The sequence below is a fragment of the Cydia strobilella genome, chromosome Z (assembly GCF_947568885.1).
Source record: "Cydia strobilella chromosome Z, ilCydStro3.1, whole genome shotgun sequence".
Classification (NCBI taxonomy): Eukaryota; Metazoa; Arthropoda; class Insecta; order Lepidoptera; family Tortricidae; genus Cydia; species Cydia strobilella.
In genome coordinates, this window is record NC_086068.1 from 5,027,058 (window position 1) to 5,045,701 (window position 18,644).

General features: G+C 39.3%; 4 protein-coding genes and 1 long non-coding RNA gene across 6 annotated transcripts in view; 1 reads left to right on the forward strand and 4 right to left on the reverse strand.

Moving 5' to 3' along the window:
- LOC134754503 (uncharacterized) overlaps positions 1–18,644 on the reverse strand; it is a 300,790-nt gene that overhangs the window by 269,359 nt on the left and 12,787 nt on the right. The window lies entirely within an intron of this gene.
- LOC134754282 (alpha-1,3-mannosyl-glycoprotein 4-beta-N-acetylglucosaminyltransferase A-like) overlaps positions 1–18,644 on the forward strand; it is a 71,915-nt gene that overhangs the window by 24,206 nt on the left and 29,065 nt on the right. The gene's annotated exons all lie outside the window — the stretch shown is intronic.
- Positions 1,873–7,127, reverse strand: LOC134754680 (chymotrypsin-1-like). Its single transcript, XM_063691017.1, has 4 exons — positions 6,884–7,127; positions 5,915–6,158; positions 4,722–4,864; positions 1,873–2,041 (listed from the first exon to the last, which is right to left on the reverse strand). Exons 1-4 carry the CDS (start codon positions 7,114–7,116, stop codon positions 1,873–1,875), a joined length of 789 nt encoding a protein of 262 aa, XP_063547087.1. The 5' UTR covers positions 7,117–7,127.
- Positions 11,691–13,122, reverse strand: LOC134754681 (cathepsin G-like). The gene is made up of 2 exons (XM_063691018.1): positions 12,889–13,122; positions 11,691–11,949 (listed from the first exon to the last, which is right to left on the reverse strand). Exons 1-2 carry the CDS (start codon positions 13,119–13,121, stop codon positions 11,691–11,693), a joined length of 492 nt encoding a protein of 163 aa, XP_063547088.1. The 5' UTR covers position 13,122.
- LOC134754682 (proclotting enzyme-like) lies at positions 14,032–15,945 on the reverse strand. The gene is made up of 4 exons (XM_063691019.1): positions 15,716–15,945; positions 14,942–15,182; positions 14,361–14,491; positions 14,032–14,227 (listed from the first exon to the last, which is right to left on the reverse strand). The coding sequence occupies exons 1-4, from the start codon at positions 15,943–15,945 to the stop codon at positions 14,053–14,055; spliced, it is 777 nt and encodes a 258-aa protein (XP_063547089.1). The 3' UTR covers positions 14,032–14,052.

An 18,644-nucleotide genomic window follows, 5' to 3' on the forward strand; every position in this document is an offset into this window, starting at 1 on the left:
GTAAGGGTTTATAGGTGACTACGAAACCCTAAAACGAAAGCAAATGTATTAGTTTATAAGATGTTGTTGCTACTCTTGGTGATCCTTAAGAATAAAATAAGTAGGTACTTCATTATACCTCTCGCAAAGATAAATATAACTCCGTAATAGATGGATACAGTCTAAAGAAAAAACGTGCCTCGAAAATCACGAAAATTTGATTCTCGATCAGAGGGCGCCACTACCTTAGGCCTACTCTCGTATAGAGGGCGTTGACGGTTTCGTTTGTTATTTAACAATTTTAACGCATATCAGTGAAAGAACATGGGTCAAAATTATATAAATCTAATTCATGCAAATAAAAAAAAACATTTATCCATATTTAAATACATTTTATCGTATTTTTATAAATCTTCATTTTTAGTTTTAAAGTGTGTCGATAGATGGCAGTGAATTTACTGTGGTTACAAAATTTACTATGACAGTACCGCTCTATCCTATTAATATTATATTCTCTTATTTGCCTCTCGCCTCGAATGATGATCTACTATGACAGTACCTTCAACTCTTTTGATTGGACATAAGAAAAAAATATAGAAAACATATGTTTAACGTATTTTTATTACCAACTTAAATGTTACATTTCTAAATAAATGAACTTTCTAAGCTTCCGAAAATGTTTTACGTGATAGCTATTCCATATAAAACCGGACAAGTGCGAGTCGGACTCGCCCACGGAGGGTACCGTACCCAAAGGGTAAAAACGGGACCCTATTACTAAGACTCCGCTGTCTGTCCGTCTGTCACCAGGCTGTATCTCACGAACCGTGATAGCTAGACAGTTGAAATTTTCACAGATGATGTATTTCTGTTGTTGCTATAACTGCAACTTGTATGGGAACTGCACGCCGACGTTGCAGTTGGCGTGCAGTTGGCGTGCAGTTCCCATACAAATTGCAGTCGGGTTGCAGTCCGTCTGTATTGGGAAGCGGTGGTTTCGGCCTTTAGGTTAATAGAATATGTTATAATCGGAATCGGTTTCCCGGTTAAAACGCAATATTTTTTTTATTTTTAGGGTTCCGTACCTCAAAAGGATAAAACCGTGCGTCTGTCTGTCCGTCTGTCACAGCCCATTTTCTCCAAAACTACTGGACCAATTAAGTTGAAATTTGGTACACATATGCAAGTCTGTAACCCAAAGACGGACATGTAACGTAAACAAATGATTTTTCAACATGGGGGCCAGTTTTAGGGGGGTAAATGGGAAAATGAACAAAATAGTTATTTACGATACAAGTGCGGAAAAGAGGAAATTCTAAACGAGTGGCGATAAATTAAAACACGACCACAGGGAGTGTTTTAAATCGACACGAGTTGCGAATTACCTTTTCGCACGTGTATCGTACAACGTTTTACAGTACATATGGCCCTTTAAACTTTTAACATATGCACGAAAAGTGCTCATTCCCGCACTAGTGCGAAAAAGTAGCACCATATGTACTGTAAAATTTTTTTTCAAACTATATCGTTTTACATATCAAATAAAAGAACTCATTTTGAGAATCTCAAATATATATTTTTTGTAATTTTAAAATAAATACCTATTTAGAAGTTATTTGAAAAAATAGCTAAAAAATTACCCCCCCTTTATCTCCGAAACTACTGGGTCAAACATTTTGAAAAAAATACACAAAATAGATCTTTACCTATAGATCACAGGAAAACCTATTAGAAATGTGCAGTCAAGCGTGAGTCTGACTTACTTACTTAGTTTTTAATTTTTTAAAGACATTTCACTCACGTTTCACATAAAAAATACATTGCTTAAATTGTGTAATGTACGGAACCCTTGTAACGCGAGTCCGATTCGCACTTGGCCGGTTTTTTCTTTATTTATTTCTTGCAATGTGTCCGGTAAAGCGCGAGCTGCGTTTCGTTTATCCAGTCGTAATATTCGGGCACGCTGGTGAACACCGTGACCCCGCTGTCTTCGTGCCGGAAGGAAACGATGCCTATCTGTTGGTAGCTAGCGCGTTTCACCAGTGGCCCGCCGGAGTCTCCACTGAAAAATATATACTTAAAGTTAAACTAAAATATACGCTTTACGTGAAAAATGCCTTACATTATTTTGGAAAAGGGTACTAGGGTGGAAGGGGATAAGCTGCTGGATCGATTTCTATCAAACATAGCTAGGAACCACCCTAAGGAAACTCGCTTTCACGTAAAAAAACACCGAAATCGGTACATCACACTTTTATTCAGACACGAAGAGAGGAAGAGAGCTTCGCCACAGAATAAGTAATAGTATTATCATACAGAACGGCCACGCATCGCCCCGCCCCGATTTGAATTACCTCGCCCCGCGACAGCAGATTGACGACCTTTTGCCGACCGCTCGCTGATTATGTTTTTTAGCAACTTCACCACGCATGTCACGTGCACAGACGTGCCGTTCACACATAGAAACGCAAGTGATTATTGATGTATTACGTGTCCGCCCTGTGGCTTCGCTCCTTCTGCTCTACCGAGCGTCTGTAAGAGTATGTGTACAATGTGTTAGCGACCAAAGAGCTTGTAGCCGGTCTTCTCCACATTGACCTAACTGACCTTAATTCAGGCTATCGACGTCACACTGCTAAGCAAGACCTATCGTCCACGAGAGGGAATGGTCTCTTCTTAGGCCCCACGCTGACGTAAGCGAATTGTGGCCATCAGTTTAAAATTTGATTGTGTGTCTTACCACATCTTCGGACTATAGGGTCCCGGAACTATGGAAGGCGTGAGTGGGGATTGGGGCCGAAGCCAAAGACAAGTTTGATGTTATATAATACACCAGCTAGAACCCAGAAGCGCTGGTGGCCTAGCGGTAAGCGGTGACTCGCCGCCGAGTAAATGGGCTCTGATTGTCTTGAATTTTTGACGTTCGGCGATATAATTAACATGTATTATGAGACATCTACTTGATATTTTTAAACAAAGGAACCCGCTGTTATGATACTGTCTTTTTATTATGAGTTTTTCCGTTTTCCATACTCATTGTCATTATTCGAGACTGCAAATCACCGTTACTTATAAAATTACTTAAAGTTTCGATGATGCAAGTAAAATGCAAGTTAATATGAATTATATTTTTTACTACTTTGTCGGCGTGATTGATTTATATAGTACTAGTAGTAAACACTTTATTGCACAAAACAAGTACATAACACAGAGAGAATACAGTAAGTGTGTACAAAGGCGAACTTATCTGGATCTCTTCCAGCTAACCTTTAAGTAACTGAGAGAAATATATGAGAAATGGTAGTCAAACTATATAATATGTACATGAAGGCAAGACTTAAAAGAAAATAGTCATGCCAAATGGCAGCTTTCTAGCACTAACTACCATCGAGTAAAGCCATATAAACCGACATACAAACGTACATGGCGAAAGTATAAAGGTTCTAGTTGACAAATGAGCCCTAAAATGGGGTTTTCCGGTCCCCGGTGATTCCCATACATTTACTATCAAAACGGGTACTCATATTATCTTTCAGTACCTGTAGCAGCCATAGCATTATACAACGCTCACCATAAGCAGGGGTGGTCGAGTGGATCTCACGTCCGACTTTCAATCCCCGATTCGTGAGTTCAAATCCTGGCTTAAACCAGTGAGTTTTTCGGAACTAAAGTAGGTACCATCGCTTACACTGTTAACTGTCCATCGGTAAACCTTATTCCTAATAATTCAAAGATGTTTGTTCTCCAACCCGCATTGGGCCAGCGTTTGACTATAGCCCAAGCCCTTTCGCGCATGAGAGGAGGCCAGTGCTCAGCAGTGGGATGATTTGTAGCCCATCAGGGATGTTCGCCGAAGCCAGGGTCTAATGCTTCTATGCGACTATCTGCAAGAGGGTCGCATCCCTGGTGCGCCGGATGCGCGCCAGCCCCAACATCATCATGAAGATGATAGGGGACAGGCTAAACTCCCCCTATTTGCGACGCTGCAGTCGGCTACATGCGCCGTACGATACTATACGATCATTTATTGATAAAAAATATTTTTACGTGTCATTATGTCTTAATACCTACGACACACTCGGCTGACAAGAAAAATAATTTATAGATATAGATAAACTAGCTTTTGCCCGCGACTTTGTCTGCGTGGAATTAGAAATTTGGGTACTTTAATTTTTAAACAAATCTGATTTTAAATCCGTCCTTTTTTCGCCTCCCAATTGTTCCACTCTATAAATTTCCACCCCATTTTAAGGGATGATTTCGGAGATAAAAATTATTCTATATCCTTCCCCACAGCTCAAACTATCCCCATACCAAGTTTCATCTAAATCGGTTCAGCTGTTATTGATTCTTCATACAAATATCCACCCGCCTTTTCACCCCCTTGAGGGGTGAGTTCTGGGATAAAAAGTATCGTATGTCCTTCCCCGGTACTCAAACTATCGGTATACCAAATTTCAACTAAATCGGTTCAGCGGTTTAAGCGTGAAGAGGTAACAGACAGATAGACAGACACACTTTCGCATTTATAATATTTATAATATATTTATAATTTATAATATTATAGTATGGATATAGAGATATTCCTAGGTTTTAAGTAGTAATACATATCGAGAAAAGGCAGGTAGTGCCCTTGCGCTTCGCTATGCTCGTCTTGGCGGGTTTTTTAGAATTAAGTTTTACTAACCAAGATATGAGTGTTACTTACTTGAAATAAATGTTTTATTACAATTATATATTACCTGTACGCATATTCTTCGGATGGCGCAGTACACACCACCAATTTGACATTTATAGAAGGGATCAGGCAATTGCAATCTTTGGCAGATACAGCTTCCAGTTTTGCCGCTTTAAGTTTGAGACTTGTTGAGGTACCGGTACCGGTCTGAAATCCAAACCAACGTTCAGTTGCCTACTTTGCTCCCCAGTGGGTAAATGTGCTCCAACCTTTTTTATACATGAAAACTACATCACAACCTCAACAAGAGCCACTTGCACCATCCCACTAGCCCGAAGTTAACCGGTTAAAGTTTTTCAATATAACTATGCTTCATTCAATTTGATGAAATGAAATGAATGAAGTGGAATTTTACTACTTATACAACAAAAAAAATCCTTAAAATAAAAATTATTAACTAAACTTAAAAACTACATAAAGTTACAACTAGAACTATAAATAAGGAACTGTCTCTACCTCGGCGCCTCGTGGCAGGGTGCCAAGTGCGAGGTAGGAGCCAGCCCTCCTGTCACCCGTCGCCACTACGAGGCGCTTCGCACACTCCTTAAAAATGCCGTGGGCACCAGGTCCCCACGGCCCAAGGGTTTACACCCCAAACGGCTCAAACATCAGAATCAATGTCTGCATATTTGCGCCGCTTGCGGTGTTCAGCCGCTTTGGCGGCAGCACCAGCTCTGTTAGACGACCCTGGAAGATGGGACCGCTAAACCAGTGTCAAATTGTACTGGGAACTATGGTAACTCCAGGTGTACTATACCTCTCGTGTCGAATGATGGTCTCTATAACAGTCTTTCCAGAGGTATCATAAAGGATTTGCCACACTGGATGCGTATTGCGGTCAGCGGTCAGGTCAAACCCGCATTATGTATGAACAACATTGACAGTAACCTTTGTTTATGTTTAAGTGTGGGTGGCGAGATACACCGAAGTGCGACTGTGGAGCACCTGTACAGTCCATTTATCACATAGTCCGCGAGTGCCCAAAAAGGAAGTACACAGGAGATCCTCTGGACTTACTTAAGCTAAGCGACGACGCAGCGCATTGGGTGAAGAACCTAACTATTAATTTGTAAATCTGTAAAGCGACCATGAATTGTAATATGCCATACGACTAAATAAATAACAGTAACCTTTGAAGTTGAAGTTTGACCTGACCGCTGCCCGCAGAACGGTGGCAAATCCTTAAATGAGGCTTACCTTACCCCAACCGGCCACCATCAAACTCTTATCCCTCCTTATACTGAACCTCCTATTAAACAGTATAACCTTCTTCACATTGGGCACAAACTTGACCGGAGAACGGAGAAACATGACGCCTATGTCTGCTATCACGTCTTCGTTGTTGGGGTCGTACTCTCGTGGGGTCTCATAGTCTTTTACTCTGCGGACCATGGAGGCTCTGTTGTATGAGGCGTGGCCCATGAATATTGTAAAGCTATGACTGAAAATTGTTTGTAAATTAGAAACTATCCAACAAAACTTAGTTAAGATCACAGCTAGTGAACTACTTGCAGCAATAGGGAATATTACGCGAAACTCTGCGCAGGGGGCGCCACTACCACAATCTGAGGGTCTACCGCGAAACAAGAAAATCGAAATTTCGTAACATCACTGTCACTCTTGCATATTCGAGCGATAAAGAGGCAGATAGCGAAATTTTGGATTCGCGTTTCCCGGTAGGTCCTCTGTAAACAAACCGCCTTGATGGATCAATGTCATATTTTATTATCTCTGAAAACTTGTCAAAACCTGGTAAAGGTATGTATCATGGAGACTATATAAAGGAGCCAAATCTCTATGTATGAAAAGTGTCCATCAAAAAACAGTAATTAGGCGGCGCCACCATACACCGAAATACTACCAAAAACAACCTACGTAATTTGGTCGGGTTATTTGTTGGTTCATGTTATACTTTATACTCATTTCCCAGAGCCTAACTAGCGCCACCGAAGAGATTAGGAACTATTATTTAAAGCTGAAAGCGGTCACTTTTGCAACAATTCTGCCATAAGAGATTGGCATCCTTTCTACAACATCCATAGTAAGTTACTCTATGGTCTAATAAAAAGGCTAGTGCTGCACTCTGGTGGCAGAACATTGCAGTAATATCCCCTATTCCTTTGGATTTCCAGTAATTCCACAACTTTGCAAAATAGAAAAACTCACTCGTCCATTTTCCTTTTGTTATCCGTGACATCGTCCAGACAATGGGCAGCTGTCAGAACAGTTTGCGAACTAAGAAGCGAACCCCCGCACGCCGCAACAATCATATGGCTACTTGTTGCTGCTATAAATGTGATGAAAGGCCAACGGCTTATGGCCACCTCTTTCCCTCCCACTATAAATCCTTTCATCTCGGGTTTCACAGATGTAAATTCCAGAATAAGGGTGAGTAACATTTTGAAGTTCATTTTACCTACAATTCAATAAGGGTAAGTGTGGCTGCACTGAAAAAAAAAGTTAATTTAATCCAACTAAAAAATAGTAATATAGCTGGTCAAGCTAATCTTGTCAGTAGAAAAAGGCGGCAAATTAAAAAATGTAGGCGCGAAAGTATATCGTCCCATAGAAAATTTGAATTACGCGCCTTTTTCTTCCTATTTTTTTCGAATTCCCAGGACAACAAACTTTTTGAAAGAAGAAGTCGATTTTAGTTATTCTATATAGTAATTTGTGGGAATTACATTTTAATACCAAATTTTATTACCAAAGTGATGTAAAATATAGCTAGCACCGTAATGATAGCTAAACTTTAGTGTCATATTTGATAATGACTAAAATTAGTTTTACAAAACGGTTTTGTCATTTCTACCATTGTATTTTTTTCCGTGTGGCCTTCACAATGGGGCATATTGACACATTGATTAGTGTTTATTGCGAGTTCATACCTACATTTGCCACTAAACGAAATTAGCAAATGTATGAACTCGCAATAATTGATCAGTGAATCAATGTACTATTGTGCCTGAGTGAGGCGGTCACGACGGGCGGGCGTCACGTTACACCGCGCGACGAGCGTGCGTCACGTTACACCGCGCGACGAGCGTGAGCGTGGAGTGAGTACGTGACGCCCGCCCGTCGTGACCGTTACTCACTCAGGCACTGTTAGTGCTTGAAAATTGAGACCTAGGCTCTCCGAAACATGTCGCGCGAGTGACTAAAAATACGTGAGTGAAACCGCTAATTTAATATGTCTAACGATAGTTTAAAGTCGATTAGTGAATCAATGTGTAAGCAACTAAGCAGGCGCCAATGTGAAGACCAGTCACACGTATCTGGCACACACACATATAGCGTTTTTAACGATAATCTCAAAAGTTAAAAAATGCCATGACGTGTCGCAAATGCACTTATTGACGAAAAAAACTTGCTAAGTAACTGCTCCCAAAAACCCGGAATTTCAGATACAAGGTGTAACAAACATAGTGGGGATCATCCATTAAATACATTACACGTTTAGGGGGGGAGGTGGTCAAGAAAATGTGACATGTTGTGACAAGGGGGAGGGGGGTGTCACAAACTTTGTGGCGTCACTTTAACTTATTTAAATTTTTTTATTCGTTGTACAGTTAAATAACAAGATTTTGGAACGATAATCGTTTTTAATCCTTTAATTTTTTTTTCATAATCATTTTTGGGTTATAAAATTACTAATATTTCTTTCGTAAAAAATATTTTGATAAAATAATAATAATACTTAATTCGATTTGCCGATTTCATTGAAAAAATGTGACGTCATGGAAGTGGATGAACCCTGTTCTGAATAGGAAAAATAAAAATATTTTTGAAGTAAAAAAAAAGGTATGGGGCAGGTCGTCCAAATCGGCCAACCCTCCATACAAAGGCCATACATTTTTCGTCTGCTTTTTCTTAATCAGAACTCGATACCGAATATTCCTTAAACTGATCACCCACTATTTTAGCTACACCTTCTATAACAAATTCCAATAAAAATACTAATTCACCATTTAAATATTGACTCATACTTCTTTAAAAGTATGTTTTGTTTATAAAGACATTTAATGAGTCAGTTAAGAAAAAGGTAATTACTGGGCAATTGAAAAAATAATTACAATTTACCACAAAATAGTTATTTAATGATCGCCAAGTCGATAAAATTTGCTGAATATAGCTTCAGTAGGCCTACATCCAGCACGCCAAAAGTAAGTATGGAAAAGCGTTTTTTTTTTAATATCTCATATTTCTCTTATTATTACTGTATATACCCCAAAAGATTAAAAATTATCCTAAGTATTAAAACATCCTACTCTATTGTAGAAATTAAAAAAAAATAGGGAGTTTCATTTCGCCGATTATAATTGCCTTACAAAATGTTGAACTGCCAATTATCGTAATCAGAATTTAGTTATTTTCTTTTAAAATGTTCTACATTATTACTTTTTTCTTTTCTAAGTTTCCATTCAAATCGTAGTCTTTTAGAGCTTTATTAAGTAACAACAAAAAGTGGTGATATTAAAGGGCATATTCGGTATTGTGTTCTGATTGGGAAAAAGTAGAAGAATAATTTTACTGACGCGAAAAAATTGCAATTTGTATGTAGGGTGGCCCGACTTGGAATATCGGGCACGTTTCGCGTTAAAACAAATCTTTAAATTTTTCCTAATCACGATACCGAATATACCCTTAAATGGATTACGGACTGGTTTAAGGCTTAGCTGCATGAAGTTAAAATGTAATATATAAACTAGTTTTAGCTTTAGCCCCAAAATTACTACGAAATCACGACGTAACTCCTTCGCCAACCTCCTGAGATATACAGCTTATAGTTTACTTTCCCTCTATACAAAATCTTTCGAACAATTCGAGTTGTTTCTTCTTGATCCAATCCCAGTAATATGGTACGCTGGTATAGGCTGTTATCCCTGTTTCCATCTCTCGAAAAGAGACTATACCGACTTGACGATGGGTTTTGGCATTTACCATAGGGCCGCCAGAGTCTCCGCTAAAACATAATTAAATCATAAAACAAATGTTATAAAAATTTGAGAAGACCCAACTAGCAAATTATGTCGTAAGAAACGCAACATTAAGTTTCTCTTTCAGCTATTTGGTCGAGAGATAGCTCTGTGAAAGGTCGAAAGAAGGAGACGAAGTTCTCTCGACGCAAATTGGGCGCACTTCTTTCAGCTTTTTAGTTGAAAGAATATCGTTTTATGGACCCGGGTATGTCCTTAAACTTGGACCCGGGTATGTCCTTAAACCTGGACCCGGGTATGTCCTTAAACTACGTCCAAAAGGACCCGGGTATGTCCTTAAACTACGTCCAAAAGGACCCGGGTATGTCCTTAAACTACGTCCAAAAGAGAGGTATGGGCACTGTGAATGACATCTCGCTCTGTGTGGTAGGGCACAGGACAGCGGATGTCATTCCAGATCTAGAGCAGAGCCCAACTGGGGAGGTACCTCCACCTTACAGAAAACCGCAGCCAAATAACACTAGACCCTACTAATAGTGTTGCTCGAGGGAGAGGAGTGTTAGGGTCGGCAACGCGCATGTAACTCCTCTGGAGTTGCAGGCGTACATAGGCTATGGAGACTGCTTAACATCAGGCCTGCCGTATGCTTGTTTGCCACCGACGTAGTATAAAAAAAAAATATCGTAAGTGTGGTATGAATAACCAAATACTGTTTAGTTTATCCATGTGCATTCATACGGATTGCAGTGGTTACGCACGTGTATGGAAATTCTTCTTGATGTTTGGTGCAGATGACTCCATTCAGACGTTTACATTTATTACTCGGTTTCGAATTCATCATGACCGCTTTTAGCTTTTTGCTGATACCACCTTTTACTTTGTCTATATCCGTCTGAAATTCAACATAATAGTTTTGGAAATTTAGTTTAGGGCAAGATTAAGTACCTAGATATTCATACATCTTTGCGTTTCTCTGCTGTTGTTTGTTATATCCACTCTTTATTATACTAATATCTGGGAGATGGAGCTTTGCTCGGAAAACCTTTAAATACTGAAAAATGCGCGTTTTCCCAGATAAAACCTAGCTCGATCGATTTTTCGCTCCCGAAAGCCCCCATATAGCAAACATCGAAATCGTTATAGCCGTTTCCGAGATCCCCGAAATATATAAATACTAGAATAGCTCGTTTAAAGGTATAAGATTTTAGCTTGATAAAGGATTCGAACCTAAATGTTTTGTACAGTCGAAGGTGCATGGCATTTGCAATGACAAAGTGTGACTATATCAAATTTCTATGAAAATGTGAAGTTTAAATATAATGACACTCTCACTTCGATCTGTTCGAATCGGTGCAAAGTTAGCTTAGACAGACTCTAGTATCCCTTTTAAGAGCCTGGGCCTGGAACACAAGATCAGTGTACTAAACTCAAACATCAACTCAAAACTCAAACATAATTATTGCTGTGACTACCATATATGACTTGGTTTACCAACACCCGTTTCAACGGTCAAAACGTAAAAGCGAACAAAACACATTTCCAAATTTCGTTCCGAAGCGAACAATAGCGTCTCTCTATCACTCTTCCATATTAGTGCGACAGAGACAGTTGCGTTTCGCTCGCTACGGAGCGTAAACGGTTGGCATCTTGGCTAAGGCACCCTGGTCACCTGAAAAGCGAAAGACATACGGAACGCGTTTCTACTACCCATTTCAGAGGCCAGCTACAGATTTGGTTTTAATGTAAACTATAGGTGCCTAAACGGTTGGCATCTTGGCTAGGCACCCTGGTTATCTCTGGGTACAAGTATGACGTATATTTTCTTAACATAATAAACTGAATTTACTACTACTATGCATATAAAATGAAATAAAGAGTGGCTATAACATTAAAAATACGATCAATTATACTTCTCTGCGTTCAAACTTCAAACGCGTTATAGTTGCCGGCGCTCGCGTACCGCGCGTCAGCGCCATCTATTGAGTGTTATTTGGTGAAATCGGTGAACGCTCCGGAATAAGGGCTATTAAAGTTAGTTAATCAATTCTACTTACATTACCCCACCCAGCCACGGCCAACTTCTTGTCAACTTTGGCACTAAACTTCGGCTGCAATATCACCTTTTGCACTTTGGACCCGAATTTCACGGGTCTCGACAGGAACATTACTGCGATGTCACATATCACGTTCACATCATCAGGCGAGTAGTCCTTATGTGACTCGTAGTCCACGACACTTCGCGTCAATTTAGATTTCTCGAGTGATGCGTGACCCATGTAAATCCTGAATGTTACACTGAAATAGTAGTTTGCTGATGTTTTATCCCTTGGATCATCTGACCATTGTCACAGAATAAGTTATAGTATTATCATACAGAACGGCCGCCCTGCCCCGACTCGAATTACCTCGCCCCGCGACAGCAGATTGACGGCCGTTTGCCGGCCGCTCAGTACTATTTTTAAGCAACTTACCCACACTATGACGCATGACGCGTGTACAGACGTGCCGTTCGCACAAAGAAACGCAAGTGATTTTCGATGTATAGCGTGTCCGCCCTGTGCCATTGTTAATAGGTGTAATATGAGACTCGCAAAAGAAAATATTTAAATGCTATGCTGAAGTGATTTATTTGCAAGTAATGAAACTTTTCTCCATATTTCTGGCTACATTTATGTACTCGTATTTAGCTAAATGATTGTCTGTTTGCAAAGTCAATGAGACATAAGTAAATCGATATCAACTACAAAGATTCATAAAATATTAGGGTTTTTGACACATGTTGAATTTTATAACTAAATCCTAGTTAAATAGATAGAAAATGAGCAAGTTATCACAATAAATTGGAAACTTAAAAAATATATGGGAATAAAAAAAACAAGACCTCGAAATTTCGAAAATAAACTTTTTTTTAATAAATAGGAAAAAATTACGGTTTACCATTTGATTCTTTACATTTTATTTAAAAAATATTGTATTTCACCGACAAAATCACAATTTCCTTGCTGTCCATACATCAAAACGGCTTCTAATCAAAGTGACACAGTGACGTCACGATGTGTTGCCTTTGCTTAGTAAAGTGACGATGCCAAACTTTGACCATCGTTTGTGACTTTTGTATTGCTTTAAGACAATGGGTCCCTTACAGACATTTGATCCTCAATACAAACCTGATCGACTGATACTATAAAAAGTTTGGTTAAAGAAGAGAATTCAGGCTTAAAATTACTGACTCACCCTATCACTTTCTTTTTCTTGGTGAAATCATCTAGACAGTGAGCTGCTGTCAGCACAGTTTGCGAGCTGATGAGAGACCCCCCACACGCCGCAACTTTAATAGGGCCAGTTATTTGTACGAAGGCAATAAAGGGCCAGTTCTTAATTGAAACCTCATTGCCTCCAACTATGAAGGGGCTCATTTTCGCAACAGCGACGGTGACGGCGAAGCTTAACAGGAATATTTGAATCATTTTAAATTTATCGATATTCTGCAATGCTCAAAACTTATTGGAAAACTTTATAAGTGACCGAGGTACATCATATTGAATAAAGACAAATACTACATAAGTGTCCAAACATTTTGAATATTTTTGTCTTGCAATGCTTAAAATTTTGGTGACAAATTTACGGGTGACCGAGGTAATAAAGACAAATACTACATAGCATTAGGGACCAAACGCATGCCGCCACTCTTTTAAATCTTTAGAAACAATAAGAAGTAGAAGTTGACCTGTTATGGTTCCAAAGTGTTATAAATCCATCGATAACTCAGTTAATGATGATTATTTTTTTATCGACATATTTCGTATTATTAATTACTCTGTCCGTTCACTTTTGATCAATCATGAGTTTTTGCAAAAAAACCCTGTATTAAATACTTGAGCATATGGAAATTATCCATAATATATATTCTCTTTTCGATTCATCTTGAAAATGGCCGACGTCAACATCTCAAAACTTTGGAGCAAAGACGCAGGCTTCTCCTAATTGTACGATTTAGTACATTGCGACAACCAAAATATGCTGGGTCGTGTCAGATTGGCAGTTCAAACCAATACTCTGGGCCCGGATGTTGCCATAAGAGTGATGCCATATTCGAAAAGAAAGAAGGGCAATATTGGCTAAGAATGGTTATCAAATTATCCAAATTACCTAAGTATACCCAACTGGAAATGTTACTAAAATTTATAAAACAGCATGCATGTAGGTACCATTTTAGGAAAAATAAAATCAAAATAAATCGCCACCTTGAAAATATCTGTGTGTTTTTTCAATGTATTTTGTCTACGTATAAAATATAAAGTTGATGTAATCATATTCGTCTACCTACGTAGTTACTTGAACGAGGAGAATTATCAAACAGGAAATATAAATGACAATCTGAATCCACGTTTAATCACTTTACTCCCTCTTTCCACAAAATTTCTGGAACAACTTCAGCTGTGTTCCTCTTATCCATTTCCAGTATTCTGGTACGCTGGTCATGACTGTGATCCCTGTTTCCATGTCTCTGAGGGACACTATCCCGACTTGGTAACGAGTGACAGCGTTTACAACGGGACCGCCGGAGTCTCCACTGGAAGAAATAATCAATCGTTTATTAGCACAGGAGTTCATAAATTTTTCGAACGTTTTTTTCTAGGCTTACGTCCTACTGCTGAGTAAATGCCTCACCCCTTCTTCCTATACTTGGCCGTTCAGTTACACACCTGTATGGGTATTCCTTATTATTCCTAGCGCAGATGACTCTGTACAAATCCATACATTTCCTATATGCTTTCGGCTTTATTTCGACCGCTTTTAACCACCAACTGGAAGTACTGTTTTCACCTGGTTCCGTCTGAAATTCATCATAGAGTCAAACCAAGGAAAGTCTGCAGAGATTTTGACAGTACACGCAGTGCAAGTGTTATTTTAAACGTCAAACTTCTGCGAAATTATGACGTATAAATAACACTGGCACTGCGTGTGCTGTTAAAATCTCTGCAAACTTTTCTTGGTCTAACTTTAGTAAATTATAGAAATTTTGCATATTATGTCAATGTTTCTTTCTCAGTTTACTATTCTTTTACATTGTTTTAAAAGTTACGCTAATCTGTCAAAAGCGTTTAGTGTTTAGATTTTTGAAGTTATAAAGTTAAAAACCCATAAATTATAAATGGATTTAACTTTCACCCTTAAAAATCCTGTGGTCTGTTTAATTGGATTTAGCACATCTAAAGGCTATTAATGTCTTGAAATGGTTGCATCGCCATCTTAAGCTTTGCATGGTTATCCTCATTCGACTTACATGGCCCCACCCAGCCACCACCAAATTCCTGTCCTCGTATAAACTAAATCTGCGTTGCAAAATCGCCTTTTGAACGTTGGCCCTGAATATGACAGGACTCTTCAAGAACATGATACCGATGTCAGCGCGTACGTAAAGGTTCTCAGGCTCGTATTGTTTATGTGTTTCATAGTCTATCACTTCTCGAATCATCGTCGCTCTAACGTGCCTCGAGTGTCCCATATAAATCTTAAATGTGATACTGAAATAATAATTAGTTGTTGTTCTGTTCCTCATCTTGGGTTATCTGGTCAATAAGGTCAATGCGCTGAGAATATTAAATTTATTACTGGGAAGACCGCGCGTCATAGGGCAAGAACTCTCTTATTTGTATACCTATTATCTACGTCACTCAGACACAGTCAGAATGGAAAAATCCACATTGACCAATGGGGCACTTGCTCCATTGACTAACCCGGGGTTAACCGGGTAAACCTGGTGTTACCATGGTTACCAGTACAATTTGACACTGGGTTAACGGTTTAACTGCTTAACCCCGGGTTAGTGGGATGGTGCAAGTGGTCCTAATTGTAGTTTAAGACTTTCTAAAATAAAGTTTTTTCTTCTGGAGGAGATGTTTATTTTAAGCATTGATTCCATCTACATCTAGCATCTAAATAAGTTCATTTATATGACACTAAATTGATGAATTGTACCAAGTCAAAGTATATCAAGCCACTTAAAATATATCAAAAACTAATACAGTTGTGAATAGAAGAAAAGTCTCTGACTCACCCGTCCAATATCTTACTCCATGTCATATCATCCAGACAGTGAGCAGCGGTCAACACTGTCTGCGAGCTGATAAGAGACCCTCCGCACGCCGCCGCGAAAAAAGAAAACTCGGATATCTCAATATAGGTGATAAAGGGCCAATCACTTATTGGAGCCTCTGTTCCTCCCACTATGAAAGGCTCTATTTTGGCAGCTGAAGCAACGGCGAAACTCAGCAAGAACATTAACATTTTCATACTCTGAATGACCTAGAAATTGGTATATTCGTTAGTGGGGCAGTTCATGAATTTCATAATTTGTAGGGGGGCTGTTGGAGATCCAGTTGCAATTTTATCGATTGCGCTATGGTCATTAGAGCGCAGGGATTTCAAGCGTAACTTGATAGAAAAGTCCTATCTTTTGATTTATCTTCATCAAGTATAGTTCAACAAGCAACTATCATCATCATCAGGCCTTGTACATCTTTACAGATGATTTAAGCAGCATCTGTGTTCTAGCGAGTAGCGATAGCGCTCGTGGCTATATAACCCGATTCTTGAACGGCATAATCGTCCACATTTATGATAAGTAAAATGAGGGCCCGCACCAAGGCGACCCTCATTGCGCATGTGTCTTACTGCCCATTTTCGGGCCAACTCTTGCCCTATAAAATTGCATATATGTGACGTTTTCAACCAAAAGGTACCACATTGTCGCTTGTCGATAAGGTTGATTTCTAATTGAAGCTATATGGAAATAGCGCCTTACTGACAAGCGACAATAAGTACCCTTTTGGTTGAAAATGGCACATATCATCTCATCATTCAATGTGTCGGAGGATGGAATGGATTAGCTGGACTGAAAGGAAGACGAATGAGGTTTTGAGTATGGTAGGCGAAAACGATGCTTATGGTAGGAGAAAAGTCATGATTATTAAATACCGTGTGAAAGAGGAGAGACAGAATGTTAGGACGCCTGATACTACACAACTTTTTCTAAAAATTTTGAAAGGCAGGATTGAAAAGTAGAGAAATAGGGAAAATAACATCAACAACATCAAAGACTGGCCGATGAAAAGATTGGCGATTACTCCACCGACATAGCTCTTAAGTTATGTGATGGTTCTTAAGTTATGATGATGATAATCATCTCAGCTTTTAGCATGAAAATTAAAAAGGTGCGAGGTGTCCGTAACATACAACATACATGGATTTAGTAGCAGTACTATTATTTCTACGATTACTTACTCGTATAATTACAGAATCCAATGTAATTTATCTACCCACTTTCAGTATGGTTTTGTACTACTCTAGGTATCTACAGTACAGGTTTATTTCGAAGAATTACAGTTGTGAGCCACTTAGAAGGTGATAGGTTTAATTAATAGAGGAATTATTGAGGCTCTAAACATCTGTCACCACACTTGAACATTAGGCAAAAGTAAAAATTCTATACGTTTATGTAGCTATGTGCAATAAATCCATCGTTAACTAAGTTAATGATGATTAAGTTTTTATATCGCCATTAAGTCCATCGGTTCGCTCTTGTGGACGAGTGACATGTTTCTGCTAAAACCCAGTATTTGAACGAATGGAAAGTATCCATATCTCACAGGGAACCATCATAACGGCTATCAAAGACAACACTAAGTCCAAACATCAAAAATAATGGGACAGTCTGACGGTTCTAAAACACTCAAAGCTCTTTATGCAAAGAGTAGACTCCGTTTGGCGCAAAAAGCTACGGAAACTTAGCAAAAGACAACTCCAGATTATAACGGGGGTATTTACTGGCTATTACGAAGTCAAAGGAGTTTTGGCCAAGATGGCACACTCTGACAACACCGATTGTCGGATGTGTGGCGAAGAGGACGAGACAGTACAGAACAATAATTAAGGACTTTGGAGCAGGCTATCTGGAACCAAAGGAATTCAAAACGCTACAAATGAGCTCCATCACCCGGCACATGGAGATGCTCGAAAAAGCTCTTGAGTAGTTAAAGGATCATTCTTAAGGGGGCAATTGCACAAAAGATCCCTATGGATCAAGTGTATGCGCAAGGGCTCCCGAAACTATAAGTAACGATCCATATCTCATCTTTTTTCATGGAACTGGTCTACACCGTCAACTTTGACTAAAGACGCAAGCTAGTTTTAATTTTGTGCTATCAGGACGTAATTTAGGGAAAAGAATCTTCACTGGCTTCAGTGACCCAAAAGGGATCTTGGCCTCAGACACAAGAAAGCGCCACTGCCCTATTCTGCGCCACTTCACGCCAGTTGGGTATTTCGAGGTCGGACAGGTCTTTTAGGGCTTCGTCACTCCAGCGGTATCTGGGAGGGAAAAGAATCTAACCCACAAAAATCTGCCAATAAAATTTTAACTATGTCAAAATGAGAGTCAGAAGAATGACTCTCATTTTGATATAGTTAACATTTTATTGGCGGATTTTTGTGGGTTAGATTCTTTTGGTACAGGTCGATTGAATTAATGAAAATATCTATACGTGTAGCACATCTAACGAATAAAATGGTGGCACAGACGGTATACCGATACAGGCGTCACTCATGCAATGAAAGTTTCGTTCGTTCCATTCGTGCCAGCTTTCGGGAGCCCACTGACTATGAGCAACATATAATCTGTGCTATCAGTCCGCCGGACGATATCCTGTCAGATAGAACAAAAATTTGAGAGTTCTGAACAACTGACAGGCCGATATCGTCCGGCGGATTTAAATCCGGAAATTCCGGAAAATCCGTCCGGAAATTATTAAAAGTAAACATGTCAATATCACAGTCCTTTTTTCAACGACCAAAGTTACTCAGTTAGGTGCTTATCATCACACTGCCGTCGCATGTCGTTGCGAAGTGCAAAGTGACGAATTCCCGTGTGGCGACGACGGTACAAGTACAAACAGCAACACTTAACTGTCCATCGGTGGACCTTATTC